Here is an 18,658-nt window from a genome sequence, read left to right as displayed (position 1 = left end):
TGTAAGACAGCTCTTTTCCTCCAACCAACGCGGGCCTTTTTCCGGTCCTTTATTGACATTATCCATCAGTGCTTTCTGTCTGCAAAATAAGATAGGTAATGCGTGAGAGAAAAAAAAGAGAGCAGATTAGAGATGAAAAGCGAGGGGCTTAGAGGACTCAGCACATAAGTGCAGTTTTTTAGAAAACTGAAATATTAATGATCCAAGTAAAACTAGTCTTAATGCATACTCTGAGAAAAATTTGCTACCTAATTCCAATTTTTAAGCATCAAAAAGTCAGTTTGAACTTTCTCTCCGCCATATGTATCTATGTAATTTCGAAACTTCAAACACGTATTTCTCGAAATAGCAAAATCTGCACTTATGCGCCCTGTCCTCCAACTCCTTATATATATTTTAGGGGAAACAGTTTGAAAATTACCACGAGCACTCCCTGGTAAAAATTGGCGATAAGAGCTGCGTTTCAAAATACCATAGGAATTCTTATAGCCGGCTAAAGGAGGCTACAGAAAATCATAAAGCTGGCTGTAGAATGCGGAGAAAATCATACGGCCGGGCTATACGAAGCTATAAAAAATCATGCAGCCGGGCTCTATAGTTCCTATCGCCGGGCTTTACACTTTATCGCCTGGTTGTTGCTTTTTTGCCATCGATTACAAAAGGCTGTAAGAAATTGTGTAGAAATTCGTGTGCTTTGGAAATCATTAAGTTTGATACGGAATCACCGTAATATTTACAAAACACACATTATATTTTCCTGTAATACATACTTTTTTTTTACATCAATTAAAATGAGAATAATCCATACAGGATGTGCAAAAATTTCAAAATCATGAGTTGAATAACGCTGACTCCGCCAGATTAAATATTAGATCCTAACACAAAGCGGAGCGGCGACGCACTGACGCCTATAAACCTAACAGGGATACTTCACGCATTGCGCAACGCGTGAAGTATCCCTGTTAGGTTTGCAGGCGTCAGTGCGCGTTTTGCGCTGGCTGCCCGCCTGCCGCGCCGCAGCGTGCCACGGCGCTTGAAGCAACTATTTTACACCAGAGGTATTGCACAGCATCATACGAAGCTGAAGGCGCTCTGATATATTAGTAATGGCAGGCATCCATCAAAAGTACGGAGCTTTCCTCGCAAAATAAATCAAGATACTGCGGCCCAAAAAGAGAGCAGTATTCCAAAAACTCACTAAGTCCTAGCATCCGTAATTAGTAACGTTTAGCATACAATTTATCTCCTGGCTGTTGCTTAATCGCCATCGACTATAAAGAGCTATAAGAAATTGTGTAGCCGGCTATAGAAGCTATTGGAAATCTTACAACCGGCTGTAGGTCTATGGTATTTTGGAACACTGATTCTACTGCCAATTTTTACCAGGGCTTATGGAAAGTCTCTCAGGGAAAACCGGGGGAGAGGGGCAATCCTTCGTACAAGCGTCCTTCCTGTTTCTTTCCTACATGCGTTCCTTTCGTCTATCTTTATTCCCTTTTTCTTCCTCCCTTGTTGGGGCAAACGGGGGGAGGGGGGTGGCTTACACCCCCTATACGCCCCACTTGAACCCACATATGGTGTATGGACGACGACATTCCCCCTCCACTTTTGGATTGGGAAGGAAATCAATTTTTCGGTAAGTAATGGAAGGCCTGCCGAAGTAGGATTTAAAAAAAAAAAAAAAAAAAAAAAAAAAAAAAAATCTACTTTTCGATTTCAACTCCTTCACTTTTTTGATGCATAACCCAATCATTACCTAGTCTACCCCGATTTTGTTTAAAAAAAAAAAAAAAAAAAACAATTGTATTGTCCGGGCCCGTATTTTGAAGAAGAACATGTCTGTTTATCATAAGTAATAAAATAACTGATCATTGATGCCCTGCTCGCTCTGTCTGCTTGACAATGACTAAACTAAAGAGGAGACAATCGCCGACGAAAGCACTTTTTTCCAGGCAATAAACACCATAGGGCCAGAGGGGGGAGGGGGGCAGGCATGCTACTTATGGTACGTGTAAGTGGTTAACCTTCAGACGCTTTCAATTCTGTTATTTAAAAGAGGCGCAGAAGAGAAAGATGAGGCGTGCAGTCACTATCGCACGTTGGGAATTTCTCCTTTGGTGTTTTTGCAGATACTTACTCACAATCAGAATTTTCTAGGAATTTTTATTTACAGGTATGGAGAGTATATATTTTAGTGGTATCCTAATAAAAGAGTACAGGAGGAGGAAGCAGTCGCGAAAACCGTACGTCGATGGTAAAACTAGAAAAACAATACATCTTCTGATCTATGTTCTAAAATTTCCGCTCCTACCTTAATTATTTTACTATTTTGTTTTAGTGGGAAAACAAACTGACCTCTTTGTCTCACATTGTTGCAGAATTCTAGGTGGTGGTAGCCATCCAGGCCCAATTCTTAAAACTCCCCCTAAAAAAGTGAAAACTCCCGCACGGTTTACCGTCGATTTAGCTTACCTATTTACCCCCAAAGGCTTCGGGACCGTCGGATTCGGATTTCTTGGGGTCGGTTCCCCATGGAAATACCTTTTTCCGGGTCTCTACGTCAACTTTGTGACCGAGCATTTCAGCGAGGAGGCTCTGGACGACCAAGTCAGGGGTTAATATTTCGGGCAGGGAAAGGCCGATTTGGAACTTAATCTTGGTTTCGATTTGGGTAAAAAATGTCCGTACTATCAGATTTTGATGAAATAATTTTAAAATTTTGGACGAGAGCCCCAATTTTCAAAGGCAGGATCCACCTTAAGCCTCCAAAAGACTCCAGGAATGGTGAAATTCGTTTTGTCGAATGCAAATATTTTTCCCAGAAAGAGTCCTGCTTAGGTTTCATCACAAAATTTCAAAACATCGCGATTTTCCGACAAAAAATGCTTCTAAAGACTGCGGTTGTCGACTTTCGCATGGTGGGCCAGCTGGTCGCGGCGACAGAATCGCGGAACGAGAAAGCACGACGCCGCGCTGGCCTTGGTGGGGGACAACTTTTAGTGCGCACCATCGCGACTTGTTCTGGGTGAGTGAACTCGGGCGTGGAGCTGGCGCAACTTGCACATGCACAGCAGGGACGGCCAGTTTCCATTCCTCACGAACCAACCACCCGGACGCGGACCCGTGCGATGCCAGGTGCCTGCAGACCAATCAGCGACTACGTCATTCGAATACGTCATTCGATGTACACTGAAAAAAAATTCTCGGCGTTTTTACCAAGGTCCGTTGGTACCTTTACCATCTCACTCTTTTTACCAATTGTTGGTAATTTTACCAAGAGAGGCTGGTAAGCTTACCTAAAAACCGGTATTTTTACTGTTTTTTTCAGGTAAGAATACAAATTTTATTGGTAATCAATTCCCGGTAACTTTGCCATTTCATCTCAGTAATACTACCACAATCGATAAAAAATATTGGAGTTTTTACCAAGGTACAGTAAAAGAACCGAGAAAGTTCAATAATTTTACCGAGATTTCTCGGTAAAATTATCAATTCCATAAATGGTAATTTTACAAAGAAAAATTGGGTTCAAATGGAACCCTGAATTCTTGGTAATTTTACCCTTTTCTTAGTAAATACACCGAGATTTTTTTTTTCAGTGTATCACTCTTGTGAAGCGAATTTTATTTCAAGGTTCAGTGCTACTTTCGAGCTCGAACCTCGGAGCTGTCATCCTACTCGAGTTCGGAACTTCCGATTCGGTGACTAACGAATCGCAACATTGGTGCGGTATTTTGGTACCAACTCGCGAGGTGGTTCTAAAAAAGGTTCGAGCTATCGAAAAACAACGGATCTGATTGGTCGAATCTGCCCTGGTAAAAATTGGCAGTAGAATCTGTGTTCCAAAATACCATGGACCGACAGCCGGCTGTAAGATTTCCAATAGCTTCTATAGCCGGCAACATAATTTCTTATAGCCTTTTATAGCCGATGGCGACTAAGCAACAGCCTGGCGATAAAGTGTATGCTAAACGTTACTAATTTTGGATGCTAGGACTTGGTGAGTTTTTAGACTACCGCTCTCTTTTTGGGCTGTAGTATCTTGATTTATTTTGCGAGGAAAGCCCCGTACTTTCGAAGGATGCCTACCATTCCTAATATGTTGGAGCGCTTTCAAATTCGTATGATACTGTGCAATACCTCTGGTGTGAAATAGTTGCTTCAAGCGCCGTGGTACGCTGAGGCGCGGCGCGGCGCGGCGCGGCGGGCGGGCAGCCAGCGCGAGACGCGCATTGGCGCCTACAAACCTAACAGGGATACTTCACGCATTGCGTAATGCGTGAAGTATCCCTGTTGGGTTTGTAGGCGCCAGTGCGCCGCCGCTCCGCTTTGTGTTGGGCTCTAATATTTAATCTCGTGGAGTCAGCGTTTTTCAACTCATGACTTTGAAATGTTTGCACACTCTGTATGGATTATTCTCATTTTAATTGATGAAAAAAAAAAAAATATGTGGTAAAGGAAAATATAATGTGCGTTTTGTAAATATTAAGGTGATTCCGTACAAACTTAAGGATTTACAAAGCACACGAATTTCTACACAATTTCTTATAGCCTTTTATAGCCGATGGCGAAGAAGCAACAGCAGGCGATAAAGTGTAAAGCCCGGCGATAGGAATTATAGTGATATGGAAGGGCCGTACCTCTGTCAAGGCTCAGGGAGCACTTCTGAAAAAACTGCATCGAAGAAAAATGTCTTACTTTGACCCAGAGCTTGGTATAGTCTACCGGTTTAAATTTGGATCACCCTGTATAATGCGAATCTGATAAAGTCGCTTGAATCCGGTCGCGGATACCACTCAAATCGGCCAATAAAACACGAGGATGCGACATTGATATTGAGGCTGAGGTGAATCTTCAGTTGGAGTAAGCAAACATCCAGACATCAAATAAATACTAAAATACCAGCATCGCCTTGAATTTTTGCCAGAAAACGCATTCATTGACGCTCAAATGCACATTTCAGCGATTTCCGTCAGATAAAGCTGATTTAGACTTCTACAATTTTTTATATCAAGTAATTTCCATAATCAGTGCGCATGAACCTGCGGTACATACGATGAATAGCCGGATTTGAACATGTTTTTCTTATTTTCGTTCTTTCTTTCAAGCGGAACTATTCATTTTTTTTCTGAGCTTGTTCAATACTTGATGAATTTGGATGATTGATGATGCTTTGACTGAATGATACAATATAAAAAAGTCACTACTTTTTCAGGGCAGGATTTACCTACTTGCCGCCCATGGGCCGCCTATATTTTGCCGCCTCCTTCTCATTCGTTTTGAAACATCAATAAAAAACATCAAGTGAACGAGCCAGCGGGGGAACGATGCAGAAGACACGTTTACTCGTGTTGAGCGCATTTTTTGGGAAAGCCCTGTCAACACTACTAGCAAAAGTTCACGGAACTTTGCGCGAAAGTTAAGTTCCGTAAACCTATCTCTGTGTGGACAAGGCCTTCCATTCATAAAGAATGAACGAAAAAATTATGAAAGGACAAACGTAAATGTAGTTTAATGATTTTAACTTCCGCCGCCGCGCCGCGCCGACTCGCCGACTGCACTGTGTTTGGCGCAATGCGTGAAGTATTCACGCAGACTTGTAGGCGCTATGCGTTTCACGCTGACCGCACTGTCTTTGGCGCAATGCGTGAAGTATTCATGCATTCTTGTAGGCGCTATCCGTTTCACGCCGACTGCGGTGACCGCACTGTGTTTGATGCAATGCGTGAAGTATTCGTGCAGTCTTGTAGGCGCTAATATGTGTTACATGCCGACCGCCGCGCCGAGGGCTTCTCCTTTCCATCTCAAGTCCTCGTCATCATTTCTCTCTAAGTCTCGCCGTTCCAGGCAAAATTGCGTGTTTGATTTCTCTCTTAACTCGACTAATTAAAGGTGCTGTCTCTTGTATCACTGAAAGACGACAAAATTAGAAAATTACTATACTCTCAGGAAAAGAGAGATTTTGTTGCCTTTTCTCGGTTGTAATTTATTTTTTAAATTCGATTTTTTTTATACCTACGTTTAAAAAAATTGCAAAATTTGCCGCCCCCTAGATTTGCCGCCATGGGCCGCGGCCCATGTGGCCATCCCCTTAATCCGGCCCTGGTTACTTTTCCATGAAAAAAAGAATGTAGACAGGCTGTCTTTGAGAGAAAGATAATGAGAAAAAAGGGGGTTGGGAAACCAGAAAATTAATTAAAAAGGACTCCAGTTTAGTGTAATCAAGTATCACTGATTTCCTCTGATGATGGTTTACTATGTTGAGGAAAGAATTGATAAAATGGAAGAATATCATCGAGCGCTGATTTTTTCCGAATTTGCTTCAAGACTGAAGAGTTTCCAGATCTGCGAGTCGATTACTGAAATTGATAGACAAAGCTACAGACAAAGAAGATAAAAGGGATATGGAGGAATCCTATCGATGGAAGCGAGTGGTTGCTATGGACAAAGGAGGGAGTTAATAGACCTAACTAACGGCAACCCACGAAAAACCCTATAGTTAGTCCATCGTTTTCTCCCCCAGTCTGTAGGAACTACTCTTTTCAACAATGGCGTGGCGTGAATGATCGATTATCGATATCTCGCCATTTGAAGCTATGGTAAAGAATCGATAACTAAGGTGTTCGCTGCGAACACCCTGATAATCGATCTTTTTTCAGAGGTTTGAGTGGCGTATCAATCGATAAATCGCAAAGCACGCCACTGCTTTTCAACCGATAGGATCGCTTCATACTCTCTATGTCTTCTTTGTCTATCGCTTATTGTTAGTCTAAAATTTCCAATTATCGGCCCGCTGTTCTATTGAAACACGGAGGAGTGATGAATGAATTAATATTTAATCAAAAACGGTAATCTTTGGTAAGTTTGCCTCCTTTCAAGTAGACGGGAATTTCGAGTGGACGATGCTCAATGAGGCCCATCGTCGGTGTTGGTTCAATCAAAGCACGGATTCGAGTAAGATAATCGTGTGCTTTTCGGCGAGATTGAAGGCGAACGTCGAGAGGACGATACTCATCACCCGAGAGGCATTTTTCAACGAAAAAATCGCGATATTTTGAAATTAAGTTCCGAGTTTTTTAAAGATTTGTGGGCGATAAAATCGCCGGGATCGCCAACATCTGAGCGATTATTCTCGATCTTGTCGCAATTTCATCTCTATAAAATCGCGTTAGATAAAATCGAAATTTCATCTCAATTTATCACGAATTTTTGTTCGGTAACATTACTGTGAACCGCCGTCGATAAAATCGAGATTTTATTGCAAATTCATGCTATTAAATCGCAATTTTGTATCCCGATAATAATGCAATAAATTGACGTCGATAAAATCGCGATACATTCTCCGATCAAATCGCAACTTATCGCGATCACTGCTACTTGGGGCAATGGCCTCACGCATCGTCTATTGATTCAATTGAAATGTGAAGCTAGTCGGATGCTTGTCGCGGAGATAATTATTCGTGCATCGCGGTAGGTTACTTGCCTATCCGCCAAGATTCAAGGCGAAATTTCAGTGGACGATACTGCGAGTGGAATCACGGGTCGTCTAGGTATAGGTTTAATTAAAGCACGGGGCAAGATAGTTGGGTGTTTTTAGCGGAGATAACAAACTATATTCGTACTTTCCTCCAGGTTTGTTAATAATCTGGCAAAATTGATGAAAGGGGATTCAAATCTGATTGAATCAAGAGTATTTTTTCTTGTCAATGTTTTCAAGAGTCTGGACTCTAGATCCAATGTATTTTTTTTTCCAGTGTAGTACAAAATGGAAATTTTTGCAATTTGGCAATATTCTTTTCCTCCATTTGAATCCATTAAAATTAATCGAATCTGGGTGAGGCAGCCTCGATTTATTGCGATTGGTTCACGTACTTTCAAATGGACGAAGCATACCGTTTCGCCAATTGCCCAGAATCACCACCGACAATGGACGAATAGTTCTATAGCAGCAGTAGGTAAATCAGATGACCTGGGGACGGCCAGTAAATCAGTCCATTAACTTTTGACCGCGCGGGAGACGAGTCAAGTCTGGCGAGGGGGTGGGGGCGGAGGGGGGGGGGGAAGGAAGAGGATTGGGGTTAATGGAACACGCTCGGGGCAGCCTCCATCCTGATTTTAGAGCGACTGATTTGAAATTCACTTGAACGCACTTGGGCTAAAATTTATTTCTCGTCGCCTTCCGGCTAAAGTATCACAAGCGCCATGCTACATTTAAAAAATTCCGGCGTCAATTTTTTTTTTTTTTTTTTTTTTTTTTTTTTTTTGCAGAGACATTCTTCAATGAAGCTGTTCGAAAATTTCACTGATTTTTTTTGTGCTACCGATAAAATTTAGTGAAATTTTCAGACGGATTCAACTGATTATTCCTCTGTAAAAAAATAAAATGGCGGCGGAGATTTTGAAACGTCGCATGGCGCGTGTGATACTTTGATCGGAAGGTGACGATCTCCTTTCTCTCCCACGCCGCGAAACTTGAGAGAAAGCCGGTGGCAATTCTCGCGAGTTGAAAGAGCCGTTTTTTCTATATTTAGCTCCATCATAAAAAAAAGTAGCTTTTAAGTGACACGGTGAGATGCCTCGCCAAGATTTGAACATTTTTGTAAGAAGGGGAAAGGCATTTGTAAGATTTGTCCACTTTTCCACAATTCACGTAGCAATGATCGCGATAAGTTGCGATTTGATTGGAGAATGTATCGCGATTGTATCGACGTTGATTCGTTGCGATAATATCTGATAAAAAAATTGCGGTAAATTGCGATTGAATCACATACTTTCCCTAGTAAAAATTGGCGATAGGAGCTGCGTTTCAAAATACCATAGGAATTCTTATAGCCGACTAAAGAAGGCAATAGAAAATCATATAGCTGGCTGTAGAAAGAGGAGCAAATCATATAGCCGGGCTATACGAAGCGATAAAAAAGTATGCAGCTGGGATATAGTTCCTATCGCCGGGCTTTACACTTTATCGCCATCGGCTATAAAAGGCTATAAGGAATTGTGTAGAAATTCGTGTGCTTTGGAAATCATTAAGTTTGATACGGAGCCAACATAATATTCACAAAACACACATTATATTTTCCTTTACTACATATGTTTTTTTTCATCAATTAAAATGAGAATAATCCATACAGGATGTGCAAACATTTCAAAATCATGAGTTAAAAACGCTGACTCCGCAAGATTATATTGGAGCATAACACAGAGCGGAGCGGCGTGCTGCCAGCGATACGCGCGCACCAGCGCCTACAAACCTAACTGGGATACTTCACGCATGTCGCAATGCGTGAAGTATCCCTGTTAGGTTTGTAGGCGCTAAGGCGCTTTTCGCGCTGGCTGCCCGCCCGCCGCACCGCAGCGTGCCACGGCGTTTGAAGCAACTATTTCACACCAGAGGTATTGCCCAGTATCATACGAAATTGAAGGCGCTCCAACATATAAGGAATGGCAGGCATCCTTCAAAAGTACGGAGCTTTCCGCGCAAAATAAATCAAGATACTACGGCCCAAAAATAGAGCGGTAGTCCAAAAACTCACTAAGTCCTAGCATCCGTAATTAGTAACATGTAGCATACACTTTATCGCCTGGCTGTTGCGCAATCGCCATCCGCTATAAGACATTGTGCAGCCGGCTATAGAAGCTATTGGAAATCTTACAGCCGGCTTTAGGTCTATGGTATTTTGGAACACAGATGCTACTGCCAATTTTTACCAGGGTTTTGCAATAAAATTTCTATTTTATCGAACGCGATTTTATAAGTAGATAAAATTGCGACAAGATCGAGGATTATCGCTCAGATGTTGATAATCCCAGTTATTTTATAGCCCAAAATCGTGACAAAATCGCAACTTAATTGCAAAATATCACAATTTTTCCTTAGGAAAATTCTGCTAGGGTAAAGTACTATTTTCATCGTCTCCCTGGCGAACGAACGTAACTCTGTTCCAAGGTTGCAAAATTGACTCAAACAATTCAATTTTTCACGAAAATGTACTTGTGCACTTTTTGTCCAAATTGTCTAATTTTTGCATGAGATCAGGAGGAAAATCGGTGAAATTTTCAGTTGACACTGCCCAAAATCTTGCTGGTAAAAATGCGATTTACGGGGGAAAATTTGGAAAAATTGAGAATAAAGTTACGTGTTTTCGTGAGGGGGACGACGGTTCGTGCGACAATTTTTAGGTTGAAAGAGAATAAGGTAATCACCCTCCAGCCCTATTCAGAGGGAGACTAGGTAGGTATGTACCTTCTTGTAACGTAGGTATCAGTTTTTATGATCGTATAATTTACCCTTTCTCTTCAAATAACTACGACGTTCCATAGGTTCAGCGACGGCACTGTCTTCAATTTTTCAGAAAAAAACGAGGTTTCTATTTTGCAAGGGTCACAACTAAGTTTTTCTCTCATCATTTATTTGTTTCAGAGAGGCGAAAATGACGGACACTTCGTGCGGTCTGACGAGGCACTTTAGACCGAAATGGCTGCAAAGATTTGCAACGCCTCGGACCTACATGGTCGTCTACGGTTTGCTGGGAACTATCCAGGCCATGAGCTTCGTTTATTTTACTGTCACGTTATCGAACATAGAAAAACGATTCAAAATTTCCAGCAAAACAACCGGTGAGTCTAAAAAGTCACGACACCTCCTCCCTTCCCGATTTGCAGTGGTTTTCACCGAAGAAAATGGATCGGGCGAACAGATAAAAACTGGGGGGCTTGGAGGACAAGGCACATCGGAGCAATTTTTAAAAAAGATTGAGATATTACAATGATTTCAAGTAAAACTAGTCTTAACGCATTTTCTGTGAAAAATTTGCTGACAAATTCCAATTTTTAAGCATCCAAAAGTAAGTTTGAACTTTCTTTCAGCCGTAAGGATCCATGTAATTTCGAAACTTCAAACCGTATTTCTCAAAATAGCGGAAAATGCACTTATGCGCCTTGTCCTCCATGTCCCTCAACTCGTCTTACTAGGGTCGATAGGTTCGGCTCAACTATTAGATGTTGGTCTGCGACAGTATCGTTGCAGGAGAGAATTAAAAATCGAGCAATCGACAACCCTCTACTACCCTGTTCCCCTTAGGTTGGAATCGTTAATTTATAGCAGAAAAGGTGGAAAGTCAGGTCCCCTCCCATTTCGGCCAAAGTAATAAATAATAAAACTTCTGAACGGCCTTTTTTAATTTTATCTTGGTGATAATGATCCAAAAAAGGCCCAGAAGATCATAGGAGTATCCGCCCAATATTTACAATTGGATTGCATTTTGCAAAAAGGAGCCACGGGCATTCCCGCAATGTCGCTAAGATGGTGCAACTTTTTCCACCTTATAAATATAAACTTAGTCCCAATAAACTATAAAATCGAGCCGAGAATTACCTTTGTAAATTTAATTTTTTGCAAGATTTCAAGGATGTTATCGCAAAGAATGTAAGTTGCACAATAATCCTAGCAACATTGGATATTGGAATGCTTTTGGTCCCTTTTTGCAAAATGTATAACCAAATTAGCCATATACTGATAAAAGAAGGGAATGGAATCCGAAGGAATAAATGAAAACAAGAAAAGAAAAAGAAGGGGGGAAAATAAATAAATAAATATGAATAATAAATAGATAAATATGAATAATAAATAGATAAATATGAATAATAAATAAATAAATACGAATAAATGAAAAAATAAACAACAAATCAAAAAACAAATTCTTCCACTCGGCCAGACCGTTTCATCCCCTAATAAGCCCAAATCACTTCTCAGTAGGAATTTTCTTGCATGCGCGCCTACAGCAGTCATTGAATAAGCAGTGAAGCCATACCAAAGCAAAGCAGATATGCTTAAAGTTGGCAACACTGGTGTTTGATCATTTGAATGCGGGCGAAAAATCGATTTTTATCGAGGTGAGCTGGTTCACCTAGAGTCGATTGTTTATAATGGATTAAAATGGAGAAATTCCCGCGTTGCCAAATTGAGAAGATCGCCACTCGAGAACGAGAGTTTATCATTTTCAAATTCGCAGAATGTGGCATATCAACCCTTCCGGTTATCTAAGGCCCTTCCACCAGGATCTGTCTGCAATCGCAAACCAACCAACAAGGCTAGACTGACAATAAGCCTGCCTCTGTGATAAATTAAATATCCACGGCATTAGAACGCAATACGATCTCAAATTTCCATGCAAAGAAATGAATCATTCGGATTTAAAATGAAGCTCCTTCCATCTCTCCGCGAAATACGAGTAACCAGCGGGCCGATTATTGAAACTGATAGACAAAGAAGACTTAGGGAGTATGGAGCGATCCTATTGGTTGAAATGTGAGGTTCCCATAGACTAAGGGAGAAAACGATAGACTAACTGTCGGGTTTCTCGTGGGTTGCCGTTTGTTAGTCTATTACCTACCATCTTTGTCTACGCTATCACCCGCTTCCACCACCCGTCAAAAAATTGAACAGCCAAAATAAGCCCAAATAAGAGCCGTGGAATGTCCCGAAGACCGCCTAAAAACGACAATCCGGGCCTAATATAGCGGTAAAAAGGATATCCAACGAGAGTTTCCCGTCGTTCGATAAAAAGATTTCCAGCCAATAGGATCCCTCCTTATACCTTTTTTTTCCCCTTTCTCTTTAGCTTTGTCTATCAATTTCAATAATCGGCCTGCAGAGGGTTTCAAAATAATAATTTTCCGATCTACGTTTTTCGCGGCGTGCGACCGCACACTGGACCGAGTCAATAGGAGAAGTCGGACAAAATCTGAAAAATCTGGAAGCTTATAATTTCTGAAAAATGAAACCAGAAAGTTTGAAAGTGGTTCCATTGGTTTTTCCGTGAGATTTCTTCTCAGCAACACCCTTTGAAATTGAATTTGTGGCGAAATAAACATCAACATTTGAGATTTTAGCCAACGATTTCAAGTCCGACCTCTTCTGTAAGCTCGTTCCACTGTGGGCCGGTGCCACGCACCTCGCGAAAGGACCCACCGGACCCACCGTTGGCCCACGATAGTTCCTGTCTGAATTCAACTTTATATATGGACGGCGTTAAACAAAAAGGAACCAAGCCACATCAGCTATTGCCTTTAACTGGGCAATTTAATTTCTTACATGAAAACGATTGTTTCGATTTTCGTACAAATTTCAGTGAAGATTCTCCAGAGTGCGAAGCAAATTCCTTGAAATTTTCAAAGGGATCCGCACAAACGTGCTCTTGTAAGAAAGTAATTTGCCCATTTAAATTTGGCAATAGCTGATGTACCTTGGTTCCTTTCTGTTAAACGCGGTCCATATTAAGATAGTGTATTATCTTCAAGAAATACACTGAAAATCAACCAATTTTTGTGTTTTTTTTCTTTTTTAGGAATGATGCTGAGCGGCAACGAAGTTAGTCAAATTTTGCTGTCCCTCTTCCTGACATACGTGGGTGGTCAGAAAAACAGGCCGCTATGGGTGGCTTGGGGGGTAGCTTGTTCGGCCGTTTCCTGCTTCATCATCATCCTCCCCCATGTGCTTTACGGGGCCGGCAAGGATGCCTTGGCACTCACTCACGAGTACATGGACGAGTCTAAATTCCACAATTACACTGAGAGTAAGTCCATTCGTTTCGCGGTATGTGTCTTTATTATGCGCATTTGATTAACATTTTCACCAGGAGGAGACATTACCCACTCTAGAATGCCTGAGTAAAATTTCAGAAAATGTGCGCGGGCAATCAAGTGTCAGGTAGTAAATCACTTAGTATATCGATGGTGAAAGTGCAGAAGTGCGAATTTCTATTTTTGACAGTTTTGAGTTAGCTGCATAAACGTGTAATTGAGGATGTCGTCTATCAGTCAGCAAGAGATTATAATCGGAAAAATCGGGAAGTCACCTAAAACCGTAGAACTTTTTTCGCGTATCTCGGGCTTAAGTGCAGGAATGCGTATCTCGTTCAGGCCTGTGAGGGCGCGTTCAAGCCCTGTCAACACTACTAACAAAAGTTCACGAAACTTTGCGCGAAAGTTAAGTTCCGTAAACCTACCTCTGTGTGGACAAGGCCTTCCATTCATAAGAAATGAACGAAAAAATTACGAAAGAACAAACATAAATGTGGTTCAATGATTTTAACATCCGCCGCCGCGCCGCGCAGACCGCACCGTGTTGGACGCAATGCGTGAAGTATTCACGCAGTCTTGTAGGCGCTATGCGTTTCACGCTCAGTTCACGCTGACCGCACTGTGTTTGGCGCAATGCGTGAAGTATTCATGCAGTCTTGTAGGCGCTATCCGTTTCACGCTGACCGCAATGACCGCACTGTGTTTGATGCAATGCGTGAAGTATTCGTGCAGTCTTGTAGGCGCTAATATGTGTTACGTGCCGATGGCCGCGCCGAGGGCTTCTCCTTTTCATCTCAAGTCCTCGTTATCATTTCTCTCTAAGTTGCGCCGTTCTAGGCCAAATTGCGTGTTTGGTTTCTCTCGTAACTCGACTTATTGAGGGTGCTGTCTCTTGTATCACTAATTGTAAGAGGCGACAAAATTAGAAATTACTATACTTCAGGAGATTTTGTCGCCTTTTCTCGTTCGCAATTTTGTTTTTATAAATCCGAATTTTTTTATACCTACACTTTAAAAAATTGCAAATTTTTGCCGCCATGGGCCGCGGCCCGTGTGGCCACCCCCTTAATCCGGCCCTGGCTAAGGAGAAAAGCCGTACGTGAACATTCGAGAATTACCAAACTCTGTATAATAGATGTATTTTCGAGGAAAGCTATTCATATTTTTCCATATAATTTTCAGATGTTTAAGATCAAAATGCGGAAAAAGTTGTCCGACAACTTTGAAGAAAAATATTAAAAATATCCCCAGTAAAATTGTTTTTTTTTCGAAGACAGTCTAGCAACGTCTACAGGCTCACACGGCGTTCTTCCATAGTACGGCCGAGTAGTTGTCAAGACCTTAAATATATTCGTGAGATTTTGTTTCCATATTTGCTGCATTGCTAGAACCCCCTTTTTTACGTGAAAACTGATATTTTCTTACATATGTTTACCTCAACTACCGAGGCTTTATAAGAAATTTCGCCGTTCTGCACCGATTATTGCGTGACGTACGCTGAGTTTCCGACTCCTGCTTCTGTGACGCACCCCATAGAGAAAAAAAGAGGAGAGGCGTTTGCATTTCGAGCATCTTGGACTGTTTTGATGACAGGTCGGTACGGACGATTTTAATCATCGATTTTCTTGGAAATAGAGTAGTTTATGGAAAAAAGTGATTCTACATTAAGTATTAGAAATTATATCATGAGTTGATCTAAGCAAAAAAAAATCGGACGTTATGGTGCGTTCTTCATACGTCGAAATCCAGATTTTGCTGGAATATCGACGCCTCCAGTGAGAAGGTGTTCGCATCTTGAGGATTGTTTATTCTGTGACGTAGGTCGGTGCAGCATGTCCAGCAAAATCCGGAATTCCAAGTATGAAAAACGGACCATTAAGTCCGATTTTTTTTGCTTAAATCAACTAGTGATATAATTTCAAACACTTTATGTAGAATGACTTTTTTCCATAAACTACACCATTTCCAAGAAAATCGATGATAATCGTCGTCCGTATCGACCCACGTCATCAAAAAAATCCACGACGCCCGAAATGCAAACCCTCCTTCTTTCTCTCTATGGTAATTATATCCTTTTTTTATGCCCTTCTCCTTGCCCCCCCCCCCCCCCCCCCCGGGCGCCTTGCATAATTTTTAGGCGGTCCCTATCACGTTTGGTGCATGAGATAGGTACAGGGCTTAGCGGTGCGCGTGTTGTTCGTCCACGGAGGCCGTACTGCCGTGCTAAGGAAGAACGCCGTATGAACATTCGAGAGTTGCCAAATTTTCTTCGATAAAATGTGTATTTTAGAGGAAAATTATGAATATTTTTCCTTAAAATTTTCAGGGACTTTAGATCAAAATACAAAGAATATTCTCTGAAAAATTGGAGGAAAAATATTCCTAGGTTTACCAGGGAATTCGTATTTTGTCGAAGAAAATTTGGCAACGCCTGAAGGTCCATACGGCGTTTTTCCTTAGCTCGGCAGCGTAGATCACAGAATCATATAACCCGGTGATAATTGGTCAGCAGCCTTGCATCTGACCCGGCTCCTGGCGTCTGCCCACACGGTCCGATGAGCACGACATGACATCGCAACGTAACATCCAGCTAATTATTGGTGCTTCGCGAGTCGCTAATGTCAGGCTCGCGAGATCCTATCGTATGTTCCCGCGTTCCCGGCTATCATCCTCCGAACCTCGATTCGGTGCGCTCTGCTGGACTGCATTCGTAGGCCTTGTCTCTACGGGACGTTTTTATGGGATTTGCCCCAAGTTCGAACCGTAGGGAATTTTTTTATTTTATCCCAAGTAGCAGAGGTTGCAACAACCTGCAACAAAATCGTTTGATTCTTGCAACTTTTAGATTGATGTGCAGATTGCCTACTCTCTCCCCCGAAGGAGCTATCATTTTTGGAACTAGTTGCAATTAAGTTGAAACATGTTTCAACTTCAAAGTATTGCTGGTTGCCTATCTTTAGATTTTAAACAACTTTGGTTCAGCAATTTTGCAATCTCAGCAGGTTGCAACTTTGTCTTCCGATCAGATCGCCGAAAATCGGCACTTATCGACCAAAGGTTGACCGAAAGTTGCAACCTTGTTGCAACTAATACCAACATTGTTTCAACTTGTTGCAACTTTTACATTGAAAAATGCTACTTGGGATTTAAGGGATATCGTCCTCATGGGACGGGGCTCTCACGCTCCTGCGAAAAGTTGGCGCGGGAAGATAAACTAGCGAAAATCGAGTATTAAATCGGGATTAAAAATAATTTAACACGATTAACGATTAGACAAATTATTATAACTAAACAAACACGAACAATCGAGTTAACAACAAGATATCGCACAGTTCGCTTTCACTTCTTCTTCCTCTCTCGGTTGGTCTTAGGGGTGCAAGGACCATGCTCAGTACTAGGAAAAATATGGACGAACTCAATATTTTTCTCGACTTCTTGAGTGGGATTTTTCCCCGGAACAAATCCCGGCCCGTGGTGACAAGGCCAAAGAAAGAGTAAATAAACTGGGTCCTAAAGATCTACTTGAATCTGTTTTTAGGTGGAGTAGGGTGGAGAGGACCTACTTGAAAATTTGAGAGCTTCTCAAATTTTAGTAAGGCTGGTTGCATAATTTGCTCCCTGTATTCAAATATTGTAGTAGTTCAGACGGACTGAATCGGCATATTATTGAGTTTCAGAGTGAATTGCGGGCCTGTTATATGTTTGAAAGTGACTAGAAATGTGTCCTGACACCCTGTCGGCAAAGATTTTGAAATTTTTGAATTAAAACTTTTTTTTTTTTTTTTTTTTTTTTAAAGAAAAAAATTAATTATAAATTCTCTCTAAATTATTGGAAAATCATAGTTAATTTACTTTCTTCTTTTGAAACCTTTTCCTTTTTGAAAACTCCATAGGATAAAAAAGAAGAACCTGTAGGATACTGTAGGTAGTAAGAACTGTAGGTTTGAAAAACCCTCTGACAGGCTGTAGAAGATATAATTCTGATACTTTTTTTTTAATTTTTATTTTTTCATTATTACAAAAAAGTTTCAAAAAGGTTACAAAAAGGTTTCTAGCTAAAATAGAACTAAAAATATTACTAACAGGGCATCCTCGAAATAATATTGGGGTCCCTAATTTTTCAGAGGGGTCTGATTTCGAAAGAACAATCCTGCCTCTCATATGATTACTTTCAACTTCAACGTATTTTTTTAAAGGTTCCTGATCAGGATACAAAAACGGTAATTCATCATCTCTATCAGGAAAAACTTCCTTGAAAAATCAGCTAAAAAACGAACAACCGTAAAAAGGTACTCTTCAATAGATTTCGATTGGAGCATCCTTAAAAATGCAGTTTCTTATTTTTTTCTATTTATAAAATCATTTTCTTAACTTTCTTTCCAGAAGATTCTTTGGAGTTATGTTCCAACACGACAGCCCAAACTTGCAAGCAGTATACAACAAGTGACTTCTCCGCGGTTCCAACGGTTACAATATTCATTTCTCAGTTTATTTTAGGAATAGGAACTACCTTATACTTCTCTCTTGGCCAAACATACATCGACGATAATACTGAGAAAACGAAAACGCCGATGGTTCTAGGTTAGTATGATGGTTTGGAGCCTATTCTAGTATCAAGCCATGTCTGATTTCCATACTTGGGTTCATAAGCCACTGATAAAAGTAAAACGACGTTCAAGACTGAAACTTTTCACTGCAGAATTTGGGAGATTAACAGTCACACTTAAAAACAGAGAATAAACGGTACGGGAACGAAGAGCAGAAACCAGTCTTGGCCGCTGTCCAATAAGAAATTATTTTCACAATATCGTGCGATTATTAAAATATTTTAGATTTTCTCCCACGTTTGTGGATATTTTATTATTTAGAGCAGCCACAGACGCGCCTTTCAATGATAGCACAATTTATATTGTCATTTTGGTAAAATATTTTATTTAAAATGGCAAGACCTCAATAAACGGTCTTTGTGATGTTGTGACGTGCAGAAATGAGAGAAGGATCATGATTGAGTAGACATAAAAGTACAGAGGTACGGGAACACCACGAACATGTGCACTGAGGAAAAAAAAGTAGATTG

The 18,658-nt window shown here is 41.0% G+C and overlaps 1 protein-coding gene across 3 annotated transcripts in view; it reads left to right on the top strand.

Moving 5' to 3' along the window:
- The window catches only part of Oatp33Ea (Organic anion transporting polypeptide 33Ea), a 38,411-nt gene that overhangs the window by 5,846 nt on the left and 13,907 nt on the right, over positions 1–18,658 (top strand). For 2 of the 3 annotated variants that reach the window (XM_019060882.2, XM_019060881.2), the window contains exons 2-4: positions 10,421–10,617; positions 13,347–13,574; positions 17,965–18,162. In XM_019060882.2, the coding sequence (XP_018916427.2) occupies positions 10,431–10,617; positions 13,347–13,574; positions 17,965–18,162 (613 nt within the window). In that variant the 5' untranslated portion in view covers positions 10,421–10,430. The remainder of the gene's footprint in view (positions 1–10,420; positions 10,618–13,346; positions 13,575–17,964; positions 18,163–18,658) is intronic. The other variant, XM_072296941.1, reaches the window with a different exon arrangement.

Source organism: Bemisia tabaci, chromosome 2 (genome assembly GCF_918797505.1).
Source record: "Bemisia tabaci chromosome 2, PGI_BMITA_v3".
In the NCBI taxonomy this organism is placed as follows: domain Eukaryota; kingdom Metazoa; phylum Arthropoda; class Insecta; order Hemiptera; family Aleyrodidae; genus Bemisia; species Bemisia tabaci.
This window is presented reverse-complemented; position numbering and strand designations above follow the sequence as displayed.